The following is an 18390-nucleotide window of genomic DNA, read 5'->3' as shown; positions in this document are numbered from 1 at the left end:
ATGAAGCAGCACTTTAAAACAAGAAAAAACCTAAACAAGTATCCTTGAAATATCCGGGCACTTAAACATCATCATCTCAGTAGAGGTCACACAGTCCGTCCACAATCAAAAACAACCATTTATACTTTAAGTACTGGTACACAGCACCACAACTCTCTCGTACCACAATCGTCTCTCTACATAAATACAAACGGCTGCGTAAGCGCGTGAAGTTGCGACATGCAGCTCAAAGACAACAGTAGAAATGTGGAAGGCATAGCCGAGCAGTTAGCTACAAAACTACAAAATAAAACCTCCCAGCAGCACTCACAGGTCTGGAGCGGTTGAAGCGGGCATGCGGAAGGCCACGACATGAGTAAACAGTGTTGATGTATGCAACATTTGGACAGATCAAGTATACACTCTACCTTCTGTGCTATGTACAAATATACAAGCTCTTCATGATCAGCGGCTTCAGCCGGCTTCAGAGTCCTGTTGAAGCGCTCACGTTGTGCTCGGTTGATAAGACTAACAGCTTCTCGGTGCATTTTTTTTTTTTTTACATATTCAAGTACAGTATGTGCACATTTTACATACATTACAAGGATTAGGATGGAAATCAAAGGGTGCGCCTGTAAGGTGAGGACAATGCTTTTGTGCATTCATTTCATGTGTGGAAATTAGGGCTGCCACGATTAGTCGACTAATTGACGACTAATCAACCATTAAAATAGTCGACGACTAATTCAATAGTTGATTAGTCCTTAATTTATATTATATGGAGTCGGAGTGTAGTAAAGTTGAATAAAGTTGTGAGTATTCAGCACCAAAAATTTACTTTTTTAATTATTTGAGTCAGTGACACCAAAACTTTATCCTTAGTAAAAAAATAGTTCCTTGTTTCAGATTCCGACCTCATTAGAGAGATCGGGAATATACTTCCCATCAAACTCATTTTGACAGGTGACCTTTGACCCTATATACCCTTTATATGTCAAATTGATATTAAATTGTTACATCATCTTGAGGGGCGGGGCACCTGTCAAAACGAGTTTAATGGATGGTGTATAGCACATGTGTCAAAGTCACGGCCCGGGGGCCGGATCCGGCCCTCCAGATCATTTGCTTTTATTTTATTGTTATTAATGGCCTGATGTTATCTTGTGCTCATTTCTAACTAGTATATTTTGACAAAATATATTTTTATAGAGAGTAAAATATGTAAGGGATAATACCCGATGAAGTGTGTGTTATGAGAAATTAACGCACGACGCGGAGGCCTAAACCGTCCAACGCGAAGCCTCCGCTTATGTTAAAAAGATATGGTTTTAAACTTTTAAACATTTAGTTTTAGAGTGTTCAATAAATGTTTATCCTGTTCAACCTACGACCTAAGGTGTATTTTGGATTTTGACCCCTTGTGTGATTGAGTTTAACACCCTTGATGTAGGGTCAAAGGTCACCTGTCAAAATGAGTTTGATGGAAAGTATTTTCCTTAATTCTCTCATTACATTTAATCTTGTTTTAATCCCAGAAACTAATGAAGGGCGGAAGCTGCATGATTTATTAAAAGTTTAATAAACTATCATTTTAACTGTCTTTATTTTTAGTTAGTTTAAAGCTAATGATGGTTAAGATGTGTGCTTTAAATCTAGTTTGCACATGATCCGATTAGTCGACTAATCGGAAAAAAAAATCGGTGATTAGTGGACTATTAAAATAATAATTTGTGGCAGCCCTAGTGGAAATGAATCCGGATAGACTGGAGCTTACCTCAACACTTCTACAGAGGATCGAGTGTGATGACAATAACAGCATTGAGGTAGCTGCGTTCTGCCTAAAGCAGAAGGTAACCATCAGTGAAGAAGAAGAAGAACTTTAAGATTTGAGTCAGGGAAGAAGAATTCAAGTCTTAGCTCACCAATTTGTTCTGTTATATATTCCCCCAGAGCCCTCCCCAAAAATTACAAAATATTATTATCATAAAATAGTTTCAATTCTCTGTACAGCTCAGCATAAAGCTCCAACACAATGGGTGTCTCTAACCAATGAGGAGGGATGGGGGGTGAAACGATAAAAAACTAATATCTGTAAAAGTAATTATAAAATGAACTAATGCCCCTCCCTGACCTGAGCCAACAATAGCAGTGAATGTGTACTTAATACCACAGACGGGACGGGGAGCGGGTTATTCCACGTTATCGTAACTGTGTTAGATGTGTGTTAATGTCCACTTCACACTGGTGCGCGGGAGGGTCTGTGGGGCGGAGTCAGTCAGGGCCACAACATGGCGGACACGTTAGTGTCGGTGCTGTAAATCCACAGGACCACGGGCAGGGCCACGGCCACAAACGGCCAGGAGATGCCGTCCACGCATGCAAACGGCGGGCAGCCTTTGCTGGTCGGCTTCTCCAGGTGTTTACCAAATTCCAAGTAGTTCCTGGCCACAAACTTTAGCAGCTCGTCCAGCAGGATGACGGGGAGGGAGATCTTCAGCACCATCATCCACTGGGTCGTATCAAGAGGGGTGATCTGGAAGATGACCTGGGCGAGAAAAGTATTGAGTCAGCTCATTTTTTTACTTTAAAAAAGCATATAATTGGGTGCCTGAAATCACTACCTAATTAACAATTTAACACCAGAGCTCCAGTGATTATGTTCTTTGGTTTACTGTAACTTTTTAACCATTAACATGATAATTCCAGTACATTCTGAAGAATCTACTGGAACAGAAAAGTTGCATTACCTACAATAATGCTAGAGTGAATGCTTTTTGCTGAAGAGAAATTGCAGCAAGTGCAAAAAGAATTTCTTAAAAAATTGCAAAAATTCAATTTATGAACTCAGAATTAGCCCAAAACCTCAATAGATGCCAAATTAGCCAAAAAATTCAGCATTTTGCTAAAATGTTTACTTCCAAAAAGGCCTTAAAATCTTTGATAGGTGCCAAATTAGCCCCCTAAAAAGCTAGCACGTTGCTAAAATACTAATGTTAACTCATAATTAGCTTAAAAATCCTCAGTATATGCAGTACAGACTAAAGGTTATATTCTAAGTTGGCTCATACATTTCTGTTCTTATTTAAAAAAAATCACCCAAATCTCAGTTAAAACTCCACCTGCAGCTTGTGAGAAAGTCACTGTTAACTCACAGGTAGAGGCTCCACGTAAAGGATGAGGAAGTGGAGGGACATGGAGAGGCAGATGGCCCCCAGCAGCCAAATGTTCTCCCAGGGAGGCATCCGCAGCAGGGACTGGTTCTCTGAGAGGCTAGAAGAAATGTCTGGTGAGTTACTGACTCCTGACTAAAGGCTCAGTAGCTCTAAAACAGGGGTCCCCAAATTATGGCCCAGGGGCCGAATCGGCCCTCCTCCATATTTGGCCTGCCCCCCCCAAAATGCTTTGGCTAATTAAAGCTTTTTTTAAATTTTTTTGTCTAATTTGGAGTTTAGCTAATATATTAGCTTTATGCTAGCTATTTTGGCTAAATTAGACATTTTCCCAGTTTTTTTAAGGTTAATTTGGCATTTAGCTAATATTTCAGCTACATGATAGCTGTTTTGGCTAATTAAAGCTTTTTTTCAGTTTTTTAGTATAATTTGAAGTTTAGCTAATAGTTTAGCTTTATGCTAGCTGTTTTGGCTAATTTAGTTTTTCCCAGTTTTTTAGGCTGACTCGGAGTTTAGTTAATATATTAGCTTTATGCTAGCTGTTTTGACTAAATTAGACATTTTCCCAGTTTTTTTTTTGGTTAATTTGGCATTTAGCTAGTATTTAAAGCTACACGCTAGCGGTTTTTTTTTAGTTATTAAAGCTTTTTTCCGTTTTTTTTTCTAATTTGGAGTTTAGCTAATATTTTAGCTTTATGCTAGCTGTTTTGGCTAATTTGGGTGTTTTTCAGTTTTTATGCCATTTAAAAGTTTAGCTAATATTTCAGCTACATCCTAGCTTTTTTGGCTAATTCTGAATTTATTTTAATTTTTTCCGCTAATTTTGCACTTCGCTAATATTTCAGCTAGCTATCAGATTCAGCGTTTTCAGCTATCAGCTGCACTGTTTTTAGCTATCAATGTAAGCATCTTCGGCCAAATAATCTATCGCAGGTAATGCTATATATCTAGTTTTTAAAATGTGAAGATCACAGAAATGAATTATTTAAAATTTGGCTACGTGTGGCTTTTTGGAAAACCCTGAATGTTTATGTTTAGGCTGTGATTGTTACATTTTTTGTGTTACCCTACAAACTGACCCCAGCCCCCCATCAGAGGAGAAAGCAGTTATGTGACCCTCACAGGATGAAGTTTTGGGACCCCTGCTCTAAAACACACATTCACCTGTTCAGAGCGTTGCACATCTCAATAGTGACCAGCACCGACAGGGCCATGGTCATGGGGTAGGGCGACTCAAAGACTTGGCAGTCCAGGCCTTCAAACTCCGGGTTTTCTGCGCTGCATTGGAGGTAGTGACTCTGTGAGAGAAAAGTTAACAGAGTGAGGTTGAAGAAGGAGCTGTGGGATGCTCTGTCACATGTACTGACATACCAGCTGGTACAGGGTGAGCTGTGGCCCGTCCTCAGACACTATAAACCACCAGGCAGCCGCTCCCACGGTGGCAGCACCCACATAACCTGGAAGGATCAACATCATAAACCAGTGTTCTAAATCTCCTCACACTTCCTCCCTGGTTCCTCAGCTCACCTCCTATGGCCAGATATCTGAAGAAGAGCCATCCAGAGATCAGAGGCTCCTTGGCGTTGCGTGGGGGCTTCTCCATGATATCCAGGTCAGGCGGGTTGAACCCGAGGGCGGTGGCGGGGAGGCCGTCGGTCACCAGGTTGACCCAGAGAAGCTGGACTGGGATCAGAGCCTCGGGGAAGCCCAGAGCCGCAGTCAGGAAGATGCTGTCAGTATAAGGTCTGTTAGAAACTCTCTGACACCCTGATGCAACTTTTATCATAGAAATTCTAATAGTGTGAATGCTTAGTAAGCAGTTGGGATTCTCCTGCTCCTTTCTGTAGGCTTTTCGGCTAAAATCTCAATCACACTTTCAGTGATTTCAGCAATCTTGGTATCAAAACGTTCAGCTTGTTCACGACATTACTGCTTTTATTTTTGGTATTGATAAACTTTATAGTTTTTGAAATATTGAGTAAAATATGCCCCAAAGGAAATTAATTAAAAAGTCTTCAAGTGTCAAAATTTTAAGTAGATTAGCAACAAGTCTTTAAATATATTCATGGAGCATGTTTTCCTCTTTTATAGTAAATAAAAAAATAATAGGAGTTTACCGAATATTTTAGCAACATGCTATCTTTTTTGGCTAATTTGTTATCTACTGTTTTTTATGAGCTAATTTGGAGTTTAGCTAAAATTTTAGCACTATGCTAATGTTTTTGGCTAATTTAGTTTACCGATAATTTTTAGGCTTTCTTTGGAGTTTAGCTTGTATTTAAGTAACGAGCTAGCTCTTTGGGCTACTTTGGCATCTACTGAGGTTTTTTTGGGGCTAATTTGAAGTTTTGCTCATATTTAAGCAACACACTAAATATTTTTTGCAAAGTTAGCATGTATTAGTGATTTTTAAGCAATTTTACTACATACTTTTCATAAATTTAGGTCATCTTCAGCACTCTTTTGTAGTTCTTAAACAAAAATTTCCAGTCTTTTATCAAATTTAACATTTTGAAAATAGTTTTTGCATTTTCAGTAAATCCTTTCAGCAATTAAAGTAAATGCATCACCATTTTCAGTAAAAAGCTTCAGCATCTTCAGCGACTACTCCCAACAAAAAGCATTCACAGCAGCATTATCACAGGTAGACTAATGAAACTTTTCTAGTTATTGTTATTCCTTATTTATTCTTCCGTACATTTTTTGATTTGTAAAAACTCAATCACACTTTTAACAATTTCTGCACTTTTGGTACCAAAACGTTCAGCTCATTCAGGACATTCATCCTTTTGGTATTCGTACATTTGAGTAAGTTATGCAATTTTTCCGCCCCATTGAAAATGAATTGGAATTTCTTAAAATCTCTGCAATTTCTGCAATCAAAACATTCAGCATGTTCAGGACATTCATGCTTGTACACTTACTTACGCATTTATTTAAATTTTACGCCAATTTTGCAATTTTTTTCACATAATTGTTCAAATATTTGTGCACTTTCTGCAAAGAATGCAAGGTCGCTCTCAAAATGTTTAACACCTTCAGGACATTCATGCTTGTACTTTTGGTATTTTAATTTTTTTGCGATCTTTTTCAAGAAATTCTTCCAATTCTTTATGTACTTTGAAACCTATGCAATATTGGTATCAAGATGTTCAGAAGAGTCCTGCAACACTATTCAAAAATGACACAAATTTTTATTTTTTTGCAATTTTCCTGATTTTTCAAATTCTTGTGCACTATCTTAAAATTAAAAGTTTGGCATCAAAACGTTCAGCCCGCTCAGGACGTTATACAGGAATTAAAGTTCATTGTTTTAGCATCTTCAGTGACCACAGTCCTTAAAAAGCATTATCACAGGTAATGCAACTTTTCTAGTATTTTATCAAATTTTTTCTGAGAGTACAGTAACATGACTGCACTTGCAGTCACCAGGAATTCCATCAGCTGCAGAGGACACTCACCAGACGACCTCCCCCACGTTGGAGGAGATAAGGTATCGGATGAACTGCTTCATGTTGTTGTAAATGGCTCTGCCTTCTTCCACAGCAGCCACGATGGAGGAGAAGTTGTCATCCGCAAGAACCATTTCTGAGGCGGACTTGGCCACGGCGGTGCCCGAGCCCATGGCGATACCGATCTCTGCCTTCTTCAGAGCCGGCGCGTCATTCACGCCGTCTCCTGTCTGCAGACAAGCAGCTCATTTAAACACATGCTTTAATGAGCAAACAGTGCACAAAATTATTCACATTTATTCAAGGAGTCTTTAAAACCTATTTGAAACATTAGTGCTTCGCATTTGAGGACTGAACATGTCAGAAAGCCTGCAGTCACTCCGTACCATGGCGGTGATCTCATCAAATCCCTGCAGGAACTCGACAATCTTGGACTTGTGTGAGGGCTCAACGCGGGCGAAGCAGCGCGCCCGGGTCACGGCCTCCCGCTGGGCGTACGGTGACAGCTCGTCAAACTCGCGGCCAGTGTAAGCCATGTGCTCCACATCATCGTCCTCTGTCAGGATGCCGATGCGGCGGCAGATCGCCACAGCTGTGCCCTTGTTGTCCCCTGTGATCATGATGACGCGGATGCCAGCCTGGCGGCACAGCTTGATGGAGGCAGCCACCTCCTGCCTGGGGGGGTCCAGCATGCCAACACAGCCGACAAAGGTGAGGTCAGACTGCAAGAAAAGACGCGGGTGAACGTCAGTGAATGGAAAAGTACAGGAAAAGCTAAGCAAATGATGGACGCTCACCTCATACTCTGAGAACCTGGCGGTGTCGGACAGAACCATGTCCTCCAGTTTGGGTGGGCTGTCTCTTGTGGCCAGAGCCAAGCACCTTAGGGTGTCCCGTCCAGTGCCATACTCACGGATGACAGACAGGATTTTGTCTTTGATGCCTTGGGTGAGGGGAATTTTGTTGTTGCCAACCCGGACATAGGTGCACCTGTCAATGACTCCCTCTGGGGCCCCCTGTGATGCAGATCCAACATTTATATGACATGATAGGAAACCACACATTCCCAGGAGTGTCAAATTATCACATAAATCGCAATAAATTAATTACAGACAAATTAGCGGGTTATTCTAATCTACGATTCTATTATGTATGAGAGAATTCCTGACAAGGTGTCAGCTATTATACATTAAAGGATGAAGTAAAGGCTGGATCGCGTCACATATTTTCTTGCGTGAAGTTCTCTAATTTCTGATACTGAACACCTTAAAGGTCACTTACAAAAAAATAATAATGCAAGATTAGTAATTACGATTATGATCTTGTTTTTTTTTTTTTTTTCCTAAATCATTTTCACAAAAAACAGACTGTGATGAATAATGTGACGCGTTGTCAAGGTAACCGCTACAGATCACCTCGCTCTGCTGCAGGAGGAAATTGGTTCACATACTAAACCTCATGATAAGTTAAACAAAACATTATTTCAGAGGGACGGTTCACTTCTCCCCACTTGTTTTGTCCAGAAACAACAAAAAATAAAGTCTAAACTGTCCAAGTACTCTGGTTTTACATCATCATGTCTCATTTCCTCCTTCTGGTTCTGCGTCTCTTACCACGTCTAGTTCCACGTCCAATACTACATCTGGTTCCAAGTCCTATACTACGTCTGGTTCTGCGTCTCTTGCCACGTCTGGTTCTACGTCCTATACTACGTCTGGTTTTACGTCCTATACCACGTCTAGTTCCACGTCCAATACTACGTCTGGTTCTGCGTCTCTTACCACGTCTGGTTCCAAGTTCCATACCACGTCTGGTTCCACGTCCTATACTACATCTGGTTCCACGTCCTATACCACGTCTAGTTCCACGTCCTATACCACGTCTGGTTCTACGTCCTATACTACGTCTGGTTCTGCGTCTCTTACCACATTTGGTTCTATGTCCTATACCACGTCTGGTTCCACGTCCTATACCACGTCTGGTTCTATGTCCTATACCACGTCTAATCCACCTCCTATACCACATCTGGTTCTGCGTCATGTACCATGTCAGGTTCTGTGTCCCGTACAACGTCTGGTTCCACGTCTTTTACCACGTCTGGTTCTGTGTCCCGTACAACGTCTGGTTTCCCGTCTCTTACCACATCTTATTCTGTGTCCCATACGATGTCTGGTTCTGTGTCCTGTATGACGTCTGGCTTTGCCTCTCTAACTAAGTCTGGTTCTGTGTCCCGTACGACCTGGTTCCACATCATATTCTACGTCTGGTTCCGCGTATTGTACTACTTCTGGTTCCTCTTCCCGTATTGCGTCCCGTACCACGTCTGGTACCGTGTTTTGTCCGTGTCTCGTACCGCATCTGGTACTGCGTCCCATAGCGCGTCCCGTACTGCGTCCTGTACCGAGTCCTGTATCTCGTCCCGTTCCTCATCTCGTACCATGTCTGGTTCTGCGTCCAGTACTACTTCTGGTTTTTCATCTTGTATTGCGCCCCGCACCACGTCTGGTACCGTGTTCAGTCCGTGTCTCGTACTGCATCTGGTACTGCGTCCCGTACCACGTTCCGTACCACATCCCGTACCACGTTCCGTACCATGTCCCATTCCTCGTCTCGTACCACATCTGGTACCACCTCTCTAGTACAGCTTCCCGAGGGCTGGAGACCCGTGATTTAACGGGAATAGCCATCACATCAAAAAACAACAAGTCAGGGACACTCAAAACGTCAAAAGTGGCGAGGACAGGGCGGGAACCATACATTCATCTATGATGAGTTGGGATTGAGAATGTGTCGTTTCTACTGTCTAGCTGTTGAGATTAACTGTGGAATAAGGTATGCCAACATTTATTTTGGTATTAATGAAATCTTTGTGGTTGATATTTTTTGTATTGCTCAGAAAGGTGCTCCTACTGTTTTTTTATGTGTTTAATTAGAGTAATCTGGTCCTGATTTTATGTTTGTTTCTTTTTCTTAATTGTTTGAGATTAAAAAAACCCATTGGTGGTATAAAGTAAATGTTGGAAGTCTGTTATAGTAAAAACTCCATAAAGCCACTTTTTTCACTGCAATAATTAGGTTTGATTTAAAATAGATTAATTAAGTACAGGTCATAGTTAATTAATCGGTCAAAAGAATTAATTGTGTGACAGCTCTAGAAAATACCTTGATGAACATCTTGCCCATAGAAGAGCGGGACTTGTTTGGGGTGCAGTAGACCGACATGGACTTCCTGTCTCTGGAGAACTCCAGGGTGCACTCCTTCTTCATCAGCTGCTTGATCACCTGATTGGGTGAAAGCGCAGTCGGACAGAAAAGCTGCTGAGTGGGAGCGGTGGGGAATGTGCACAGTGTGCAGGGAGGAGGGAGCCGTCACTCACTGAGTTACAAGCGTTGGCTCTGTCAATCTTGGACAGACTGTGGACCTCAGTGTCAAAGACGTTCATTTTCTCCACCAGACACGTCAGCGCCGTCTCTGTGGCCTCGCCAACCTTTTCGTACACGCCCTTCACCTGAAACACCGGGAACATTCTCGGTCTGCACCAACCTTTATTGTTCAGCAAAACGTTACAAATTCACAGGCAAGAAAAAGCGCTGTGTAGTTTGGACCCAGATGGAGGTGAAGTCAGTGAATCTGGAAATCTTTCATGCATTCATGGTGTAACTGGAGTACAAAGCAGGCGTAGTGCACACCTCATTGAAGTCCAGCGAGGAGTCATTACAGAGCGCACAGATGGTCGCCAGTTCCACCAGAGCATCAAAGTGGGAGCTTTTCACCGGCTTACCGTCCTGGTACCTGAGTAAAAGGAAGAGCTTTTCAACCAATGATTGAGAAATGTAAAAAGCTATCATCTCTTTTCCCTGAATGTGACAGAGAGGCTGCTGGGACACTCACACGTCTCCTTCAGGAGCATAAGTGGAACCGGTGATGGTGAACTCTGACAGGGAGCAGCTGTCTCCTTCAGCTTTATTGACAACAAACATCTAGACAAAAAAAGCACATAAGATTAAGGTCAGTGTGATGTTTTTGTTCTTTTTCCTGTTGAGTCAGACAGCTGGATTTTTTTTTGCTGACACAGCAGGTGGCAGCACAAGCTGCAGAAAGTGAAAGGAGAGAAAGTCGGTTTAGGACAGCACATTATCCTGCAGTTTACAAAGTGTCTCTGACAGGGGCAGGCTGGGTGGCCCGCTGACTCGTGTGCGAAGGGCGTTTCGCTTCTCTCCATAGTAAACAGAGAAGACTGAGGAAGAATCTTGAATCCAAAAAGAAGGAAGCTGCATTCAGACTCATGTTATTTAGTTAAAGCTGTGTGATATTGCCAGGTATAAAGTAAAAAAATCAGTTTCTGAGGCAGATATTGGATTACTTTGGTAGACTAATGCTGATAATGAATCAACAAGCCTCCTACTGCGCTCTTCTGTGCATGTCCGGACGGCCGATGTTTTCCATTTTCAAAAGATGAATGTATGGCTCTCTTTGTATCTCTATAGGTCATAGTAATTTAAGACTTACAAGGATATTTAATCATGTCGCATAACAAAAGAGAACCCTTAAACATGAATCGTGACCAAACTACAAAAAATGATGACATGTCCTTTTCCCAGTGGGGCTGGGGACAGTGGGATGCCACTCACGGATCCGGAGGCAAACGGGAACTACAAGCTCTGTGACGCAAGGTCAGTTATGCAACAGCAGCGCAGCGAGTCCTCCGGCAGCTCAATGTAGATTAGAGGAGCGGGAGCGTGTTATCATCTAGTTAAATAACCTGCATGGCTGGGAGACTTCACTGAACAAATGCACTAAAGACATGTCATGCGTGGTGGTGGTGGGGGGAAGGGGGGCGCCATAGCCAGCTAAAATATTAACTAAATGCCAAATTAGCCTAAAAATTTAAAAGAAAAAAAAAACTTAGGTTAGCCAAAACAGCTAGCATGTAGCTGAACTATTAGCTAAACTTGAAAATAGCCTAAAAAACTGAAGATACCTAAATTAGCAAAAACAGCTAACGTGCAAACACTAGTTTAACTCCAAAACAGCCTCAAAAACGTAAAACCTAAATTAGCCAAAGCAGTTAGCATGTAACTAAAAAAATTAGCTAAACTAAAAAAAAGCCTAAGAAACTGAAAAAAAGCCTAAAGTAGCCAAAACAGCTAGTATGTAGCTGAAATATTAGAGAATGTCCAAAAAGCCTAAAATTCTTGGTAAATGCCAAAATAGTCCAAAAAGCTAGCACCATGCCAATTATTAAAAATTTAAAACTGTAACTTTTTAACATAATTATGAATAATAAAAATGCAGGAATATTATTCCAGAATAAATCAACTTAAACCTTAAATAACTTTCAATATTTTACTCTCCGTAAAAATATATTTTGTCAAAATTTTGCAAGTTAGAAATAAGCGGAAGATAACATCAGGTCATTAATAACAATAAAATAAAATGATCTGGAGGGCCGGATAGAATTACCCCGAGGGCCGGATTCGGCCCCCGGGCCATGACTTTGACACGTGTTTCAAAGGATCTCTTAATGTATTTTAAGTGTAAATGTTTTATAGGCTAAATCAAACAACTTGTGTTGCTTTTAGGACATAGTTTCTGCAGAACAGCAGGAGTACTTTAAAAAATTTGCCTCCGAGTTGTAGGAGGGATCATTTCCACGGAGCATGCCCACCCCCACTTCCTGTCAACCATTTTTTTACACGTTCCAGCTTACAGCTCCAACCTATTATCACCAGTGCAACAAAAACAGTGAGCAATCCAGTCATAAAACTTTGATCCAGATTCAGACGAGGAAAACAAAGACCTTCATGGATCTATTTGTCTGTAAGTGGATGCATCAGAATGGAGCTAGTGGCCCGCCCAGTGTATTTTTTACATCTGCTCTAATTTGAATAAAAAAATACTCAGAAACGCAAATTTAAGCTTAATTTTGAGCTCTTTTTGTCCTTCATCACGAGAAAAATAATACAAAAACACAGTTTTCATCAGAGTGGGTCTTTAAGACTGAAATCATGTCTGCGTGTTTGGGACTCACTCTGCAGACCGACATCTGGTTGGTGGTTAGGGTGCCGGTTTTGTCCGAGCAGATCACAGAGGTGCAGCCCAGTGTCTCCACTGAGGGCAGGCTACGGACGATGGCGTTCTTCTTGGCCATGCGGCGAGTGCCCAGCGCCAAGCAGGTGGTGATGACGGCAGGAAGCCCCTCGGGGATGGCAGCCACCGCCAGCGCCACGGCAATCTTGAAGTAGTAGACCGCCCCGCGGATCCAGGAGCCGCCGTGCACGGGGTCGTTGAAGTGGCCAATGTTGATGATCCACACGGCGATGCAGATGACGGAAATGACTTTGGACAGCTGCTCGCCGAACTCGTCCAGCTTCTGCTGCAGGGGCGTCTTCTCCTGCTCTGTGGCCGCCATCTCGTCACGAATCTTACCGATCTCCGTGTTCACTCCAGTGGCCACAACCACACCCACAGCTTTCCCCGCTGCAATGTTGGTGCCCTGAGATAATGGGTCACAAACATCTTTAAAGAAACATATTCCTAAATAGGGCCGCCACGATTAGTCGACTAATCGAAGACTAATTGACTTTTAAAATAGTTAACGACTAATTTAATAGTCGATTAGTCGTTACTTTATATTATATGAAGTCAGAGTGTGGTAAAGTGGAAAGTTATGATGGCGTTGTGCTAGCTTTTTGGACTATTTTGGCATTTATTAAGATTTTCAGTTTTTTAGGTAATTTAGAGTTAAAATTATATTACAGCTGCAAGCTAGCTATTTGGGGTAATTAAGGCTTTTTTGTTTTTCAGGCTATTTTGGAGTTTAGCAAATATTTTAGCTACATGCTAGCTATTTGGGCTAATTTAGTATTTTTTTTTTTGTTTATAGGGGTAATTTGGAGGTAATCCAATATTTCAGCTAAATGCTAGCTATTTTGGCTTATTTAAGCTTTTTTTTTTTAGGCTAATTTGAAGTTTGGCTAATATTTCAGCTACATGCTAGATATTTAGGCTAACTTAGTATTTTTTTTGTTTATAGGGGTAATTTGGAGTTAATCAAATATTTCAGCTAAATGCTAGCTATTTTGGGTAATTTTGTATTTTTTTCAGTTTATTGGGCAAATTTGGCGTTTGGCTAAAATTTCAGCCACATGCTAGCTATTTTGGCTAATTTAGTATTTTTTTCAGCTTTTTTTTGGCTAATTTGGAGTTAATCCAATATTTTTGGTTTTTAAGGCTGTTTTGGAATTTAACTCCTATTTTAGCTGGCTTTCAGCTTCAGAGATTTTAGCCATCAATTTCAGAATATTCATCTATCAGCACTAGCATCTTCAGCGACCAACTTCAGCTTACTGCATTTACACCATTATCACAGGTAATGCTATATATCTCATTTTTAGTTAGTTTAAAGCTAATGATGGTTAAGAGGTGCGCTTTATATCCAGTTTGCGCTTGACCCGATTAGTCGACTATTAAAATAATGGTTTGTGGCAGCAATATTCCTAAACAAGATCACAGGAAATAGCTGCACTTACAGAGAAGAGCATGTTCTTTTTGTCCTGATTGACTGCTCGTGGGTCAGGTACCGGGTCCGTGTGTTTGATGACTGAGATGGACTCGCCTGTGAAAAAACACACAGAAAAAGTCCTTTTGGATTCGATAGTTCAACAGTAATAGGCAGCAACAGATCACAGCTTTAGCTTTATAAAAGATAAACTGAAATCCCTAACTGTAACATTTTAAAACGATATGCGTCAGTCAGGATGTAAGAAAACAGAAAGTCCCGGTGCTGTCGGCAGCAGCTGTGATGTAGATGCGTAGCCGTGTCTCAGTAGGAGCTTGATTGCTGTGGTCAGCAGGCGGTCTCACCTGTCAGGATGGACTGGTCAACCCGCAGAGTGGTGGATTTGATTGAACAGATGCGAATGTCAGCAGGCACCTTGTCTCCAACTGTAATGACACACAGTCACGATCAGAGGACGAAGCAGCGAGTGAAGATCCTGACGTCTGACTGTCGACTCATAGACTTCACAAAAACAAAAAAATACAATTCACTTTCATTTATGAAACACTAAGGCTGGATATCGCCAGAATTGATATGATTCACCAGAGCCTGATTTGATTCAATTCCATTTTTTTTTTATTCTTTCGATCCTCTTGGTTTGATTCAAGTTTGAGTTTACACATCTAGACCCATTTGTTTAAAAATACATCAGTATCTCCTATGCGTTTTGAAGACATTCATAGTAATCTGATACGGTTCACATACTGACATAGTTAATAACATACAGTGTAACATGGATTTTCAAACGGAGAAGCTCCAACAATTGTTCTGCTTCTCCTGGAGGGCGTTTCAATTTGGCCACTAGGTGGCGATCGCGCTATTGCAGTTCATCTTATTTTAGAAAAAGAAGAATGAATGAGCAAAAAACTATGTTTTAAACCACAAATGGTTACTTTAAAAATATTTCCTTAAAAGAGTTTGGAGAGTTCATGCCTGTGAGTTTATAAAGATGTTCATTTAGTCAGTAATGTATGTTAAGGTCGACCAAGCGTTAGCATTAGCCATCCTATGGGAAATCTCATTACACGTTAGCATCAAGCTAGCAGACTTTAACTTTATGGGTTAAATCAATCTCTAATTTTCAACCCAGCCATTTGAAACACCATCAATTCTATAATGTGACAAATGTCAAATAAAAATAATAAATGAACCATGTTTTTGGACTTGCGGGAGGAATCTGGAGCAAGTCCATCCATACACGAGGAGAACATGCAATCTGCACAAAGAAAGGCCAGGAACCTTCTTACTGAGGCGAGAGCGTTAACCACTACACCTCTGTGCAGAACACACAAATAATTACAAATGAAAACATGAAGATAAATTCATTAATTAAGTCAAACGTACAAAAACAAACTTGGTAAAAGCTCAGAGGATGACTCGACCTTCAAAACAAGTCAAGGTCATTATTTAGTGATTCTACTGAGGTCAAAAGAAGAACAAAGTAAATCAAAAGCACCTAATATTTCTGCATACATATAAATAATCCTTAATTATATTAGGGTTTTATTGAATTCTAATATTCTAGACAAAAAATACCACATAAATGTGGAAAAAAATAGTTGGGAATCCCAGGATTACATGTGACTGTCATTTTTTTAATGACAAACACTTCTTTTGAAAGCGTCCTTTTATCCTCTCGAGTAAAGAGAAGCTGTTTAAACCTGTCTGCCTCCTCAACCAAATAACTGGTTGTGCACAACTGTCATTTAGTGAGACAATTAGGACTCTTTCCCTTCACCGTCCACTCCTGCCTCCTGTGCACAACAGATTTATCTTCTAGATAAACTTTCACAAGACAAACTGCCAGTTCACGGTCATCACACAGCAATAAATTTACGTTCAGGTCCACACTTTGAATTGGAACAGTCTAACATCGATGCTTTAAGCTTCTTTGTTTTCAGCTAAATCAATCAGATGTGTTTGGATCATGGTTTATTGCTTCTTTAAATTATTATACATGTATATGATTGTGTTTTTCACTTTGACCGTTTCTGTTTCATTGTTCAGATTGAGCGGAGGTGGGTGTGACCATAGCGGGGTGAGGCGAGTTCTGCTCAAAAATAGCAAATGAAATCGAATGCTTCTGTTTTCACATCGTCCCAGGCATGTTTAGACATCACTCAGACACAGATCTCTGCTCATTTAAAACCACAAAAACTCGTTTGATGCTCTGAATAATTCAAATGTGAAAATAATTGTGATAAAAACTCTTCGAAGAGCACTGAACATGCAGAGGAAGCAAATTAAGCTTAATAGATTGCAACTAGCGGCCACAAAAGCGTCTCCAATTCCCTCTAAATTAAGGATGAAACGATTAGTCGATTAATCGACTATTAAAATAGTCAACAACTAGTTTAATAGTCGATTAGTCATTACTTTATACTTTATGGAGTCAGAGTGTTATAAAGTTGCTAGCTTTTTTGACTATTATAGCATTTATTAAAGTTTTTAAGGCTATTTTGGAGTTTGGCTAATATTTCAGCTACATGCTAGCTATTTTAGCTAATTTAGGATTTTTTTCAGTTTTTTAGGCTTTTTTGGAGTTTAACTCAGATTTTTTTTAGACTAATTTGTAGTTTAGCTAATATTTCAGCTGCATGCCAGCTGTTTTATCTAACTTAGGCTTTTTTTCATTTTTTTAGACTAATTTGGCATTTGGCTAATACTGTATTTTAGTGGCCATCAGCTTCAGCATCTTCAGCTATCAGCACTAGCATCTTCACCAGTTAAATTAAGCTAACAGCATTCACACTAGCATTATCACAGGTAATTCTATATATCTAGTTTTTAGTTAATTTAAAGCTAATGATGGTTAAGATGTTTGCTTTACATTTAGTTTCTACATGATTCGATTAGTCAACAAATTGGTAAAAATAATAGGTGATTAGTCGACTATTAAAATAATCGTTTGAAACGACTCTGAATTAAAGACTATGACCCATTTCACAAACCAGAATAGGAGAACAATGTCACAACCATTCTCCCTTCAGTCCTCTGGCAGAACATAACTGACCATCTTAGTAAAGAAAATGTTAGATATCTAAAGTCCCGCTACGGTCATCTTTTATTTTATAAGCGTATCCAGCGGCCTTTAATCAAGATGATGCCGTTTTAAGCCCAAATTAAAAAAAAATCTGTAGCTTTCTAGGACATACAGTAGTTTCTGCAGAGCAGCAGGAGTTCATTAGAACAGTTCAATCCCGCCCCTCTTCCCTTTGCTAAGAGCTCATTGTTTACACGCTCTCCCACTAGCTTACAGCCCCTCACAACCCCGTCATAACATTACGGATGCGAGCAATATTGGATGGAGCTCTCTATACTGACGTCTAAAAGTAGATGCATAAAAATGGAGCGGAGCAGTGAGCTTATGGCTTGCCGTAGCAGCTTCTTTGTCACACCTACAAGTTTTTTTCTAACAACATTTTTGTCTGCTCCTGATTCACAACAATTTGAATAAAGAAATACTCAGAAATTGAATTTTAAGCTTCATTCTCTTAACCCATAAGAACCCATTTTCCCTGAAAGTTCCACTCCGATTATCTTTTGATCTATTGTAAAAGCGCTCACGTTATTTTAATTACAATTATTGCATTTTAGCCAAAATAAAACAAAAACTGTTGTTTTCTTGGTTATAGTTTTTGCAGACTGAAGTAGTTTGTTAAAAATTCACCTCCGAGTTGTTGGCGCGGAAGTAAGCCTCAGCTTATTTCCCATCGTCCATTTGTTTGCACACTCTCTTGTTATCTTACAGCCCATAGAAACCCAAACTAACATTAGTGGTGCAACAACAATGTGAGCAATATCGGAACTCTCCAGCTCTTTTAGCTCAGACGAGGAAAACAAAGACGTTCATGGATCTATTTGTCTACAAGTGGATGTATCAGAATTATAGTGGAGCATAGAGACTTTAGCCTGCCCATCTGAGTTTCTATGTTACAATTGAGAGCTTTTACAAACAGTATTTTTTCATCTGCTCCTGATTCACAACAATTTGAGTAAATAAATACTCAAAAATGCAGTTTTAAGCTCAAATTATTTTATAAATGTCCTCAATCATTAGAAAAAATGCTACAAGAACATGTTAAATATCTCAACAAACATTGTGTCATGAATCAGTCTGTTTTATCCTCAGACCACCAGAGGGAGCCATCGCCTGAATTCTGAAACTCTCCTGAGCCTCATCTTCACTCCATTTCCCATAAGCCTCTGCCTGCTGTTCCCAGACCT

The 18390-nt window shown here is 40.3% G+C and overlaps 1 protein-coding gene across 1 annotated transcript in view; it reads right to left on the bottom strand.

Moving 5' to 3' along the window:
* Positions 1–1346: 1346 nt before the first annotated feature.
* atp2a2a (ATPase sarcoplasmic/endoplasmic reticulum Ca2+ transporting 2a) overlaps positions 1347–18390 on the bottom strand; it is a 37961-nt gene continuing 20917 nt past the window's right edge. The window contains exons 6-20 of the mRNA XM_024276266.2: positions 14469–14549; positions 14135–14220; positions 12634–13098; positions 10494–10582; positions 10292–10394; positions 9979–10110; positions 9764–9883; positions 7399–7617; positions 6988–7323; positions 6611–6831; positions 4677–4879; positions 4521–4606; positions 4314–4447; positions 3132–3249; positions 1347–2524 (exon numbers count right to left, since the gene is read on the bottom strand). Coding sequence (XP_024132034.1) covers positions 2255–2524; positions 3132–3249; positions 4314–4447; positions 4521–4606; positions 4677–4879; positions 6611–6831; positions 6988–7323; positions 7399–7617; positions 9764–9883; positions 9979–10110; positions 10292–10394; positions 10494–10582; positions 12634–13098; positions 14135–14220; positions 14469–14549 — 2663 coding nt within the window. The 3' untranslated portion in view covers positions 1347–2254. The remainder of the gene's footprint in view (positions 2525–3131; positions 3250–4313; positions 4448–4520; positions 4607–4676; positions 4880–6610; positions 6832–6987; positions 7324–7398; positions 7618–9763; positions 9884–9978; positions 10111–10291; positions 10395–10493; positions 10583–12633; positions 13099–14134; positions 14221–14468; positions 14550–18390) is intronic.

Source organism: Oryzias melastigma, linkage group LG9 (assembly GCF_002922805.2).
Source record: "Oryzias melastigma strain HK-1 linkage group LG9, ASM292280v2, whole genome shotgun sequence".
Lineage (NCBI taxonomy): Eukaryota > Metazoa > Chordata > Actinopteri > Beloniformes > Adrianichthyidae > Oryzias > Oryzias melastigma.
This window is presented reverse-complemented; position numbering and strand designations above follow the sequence as displayed.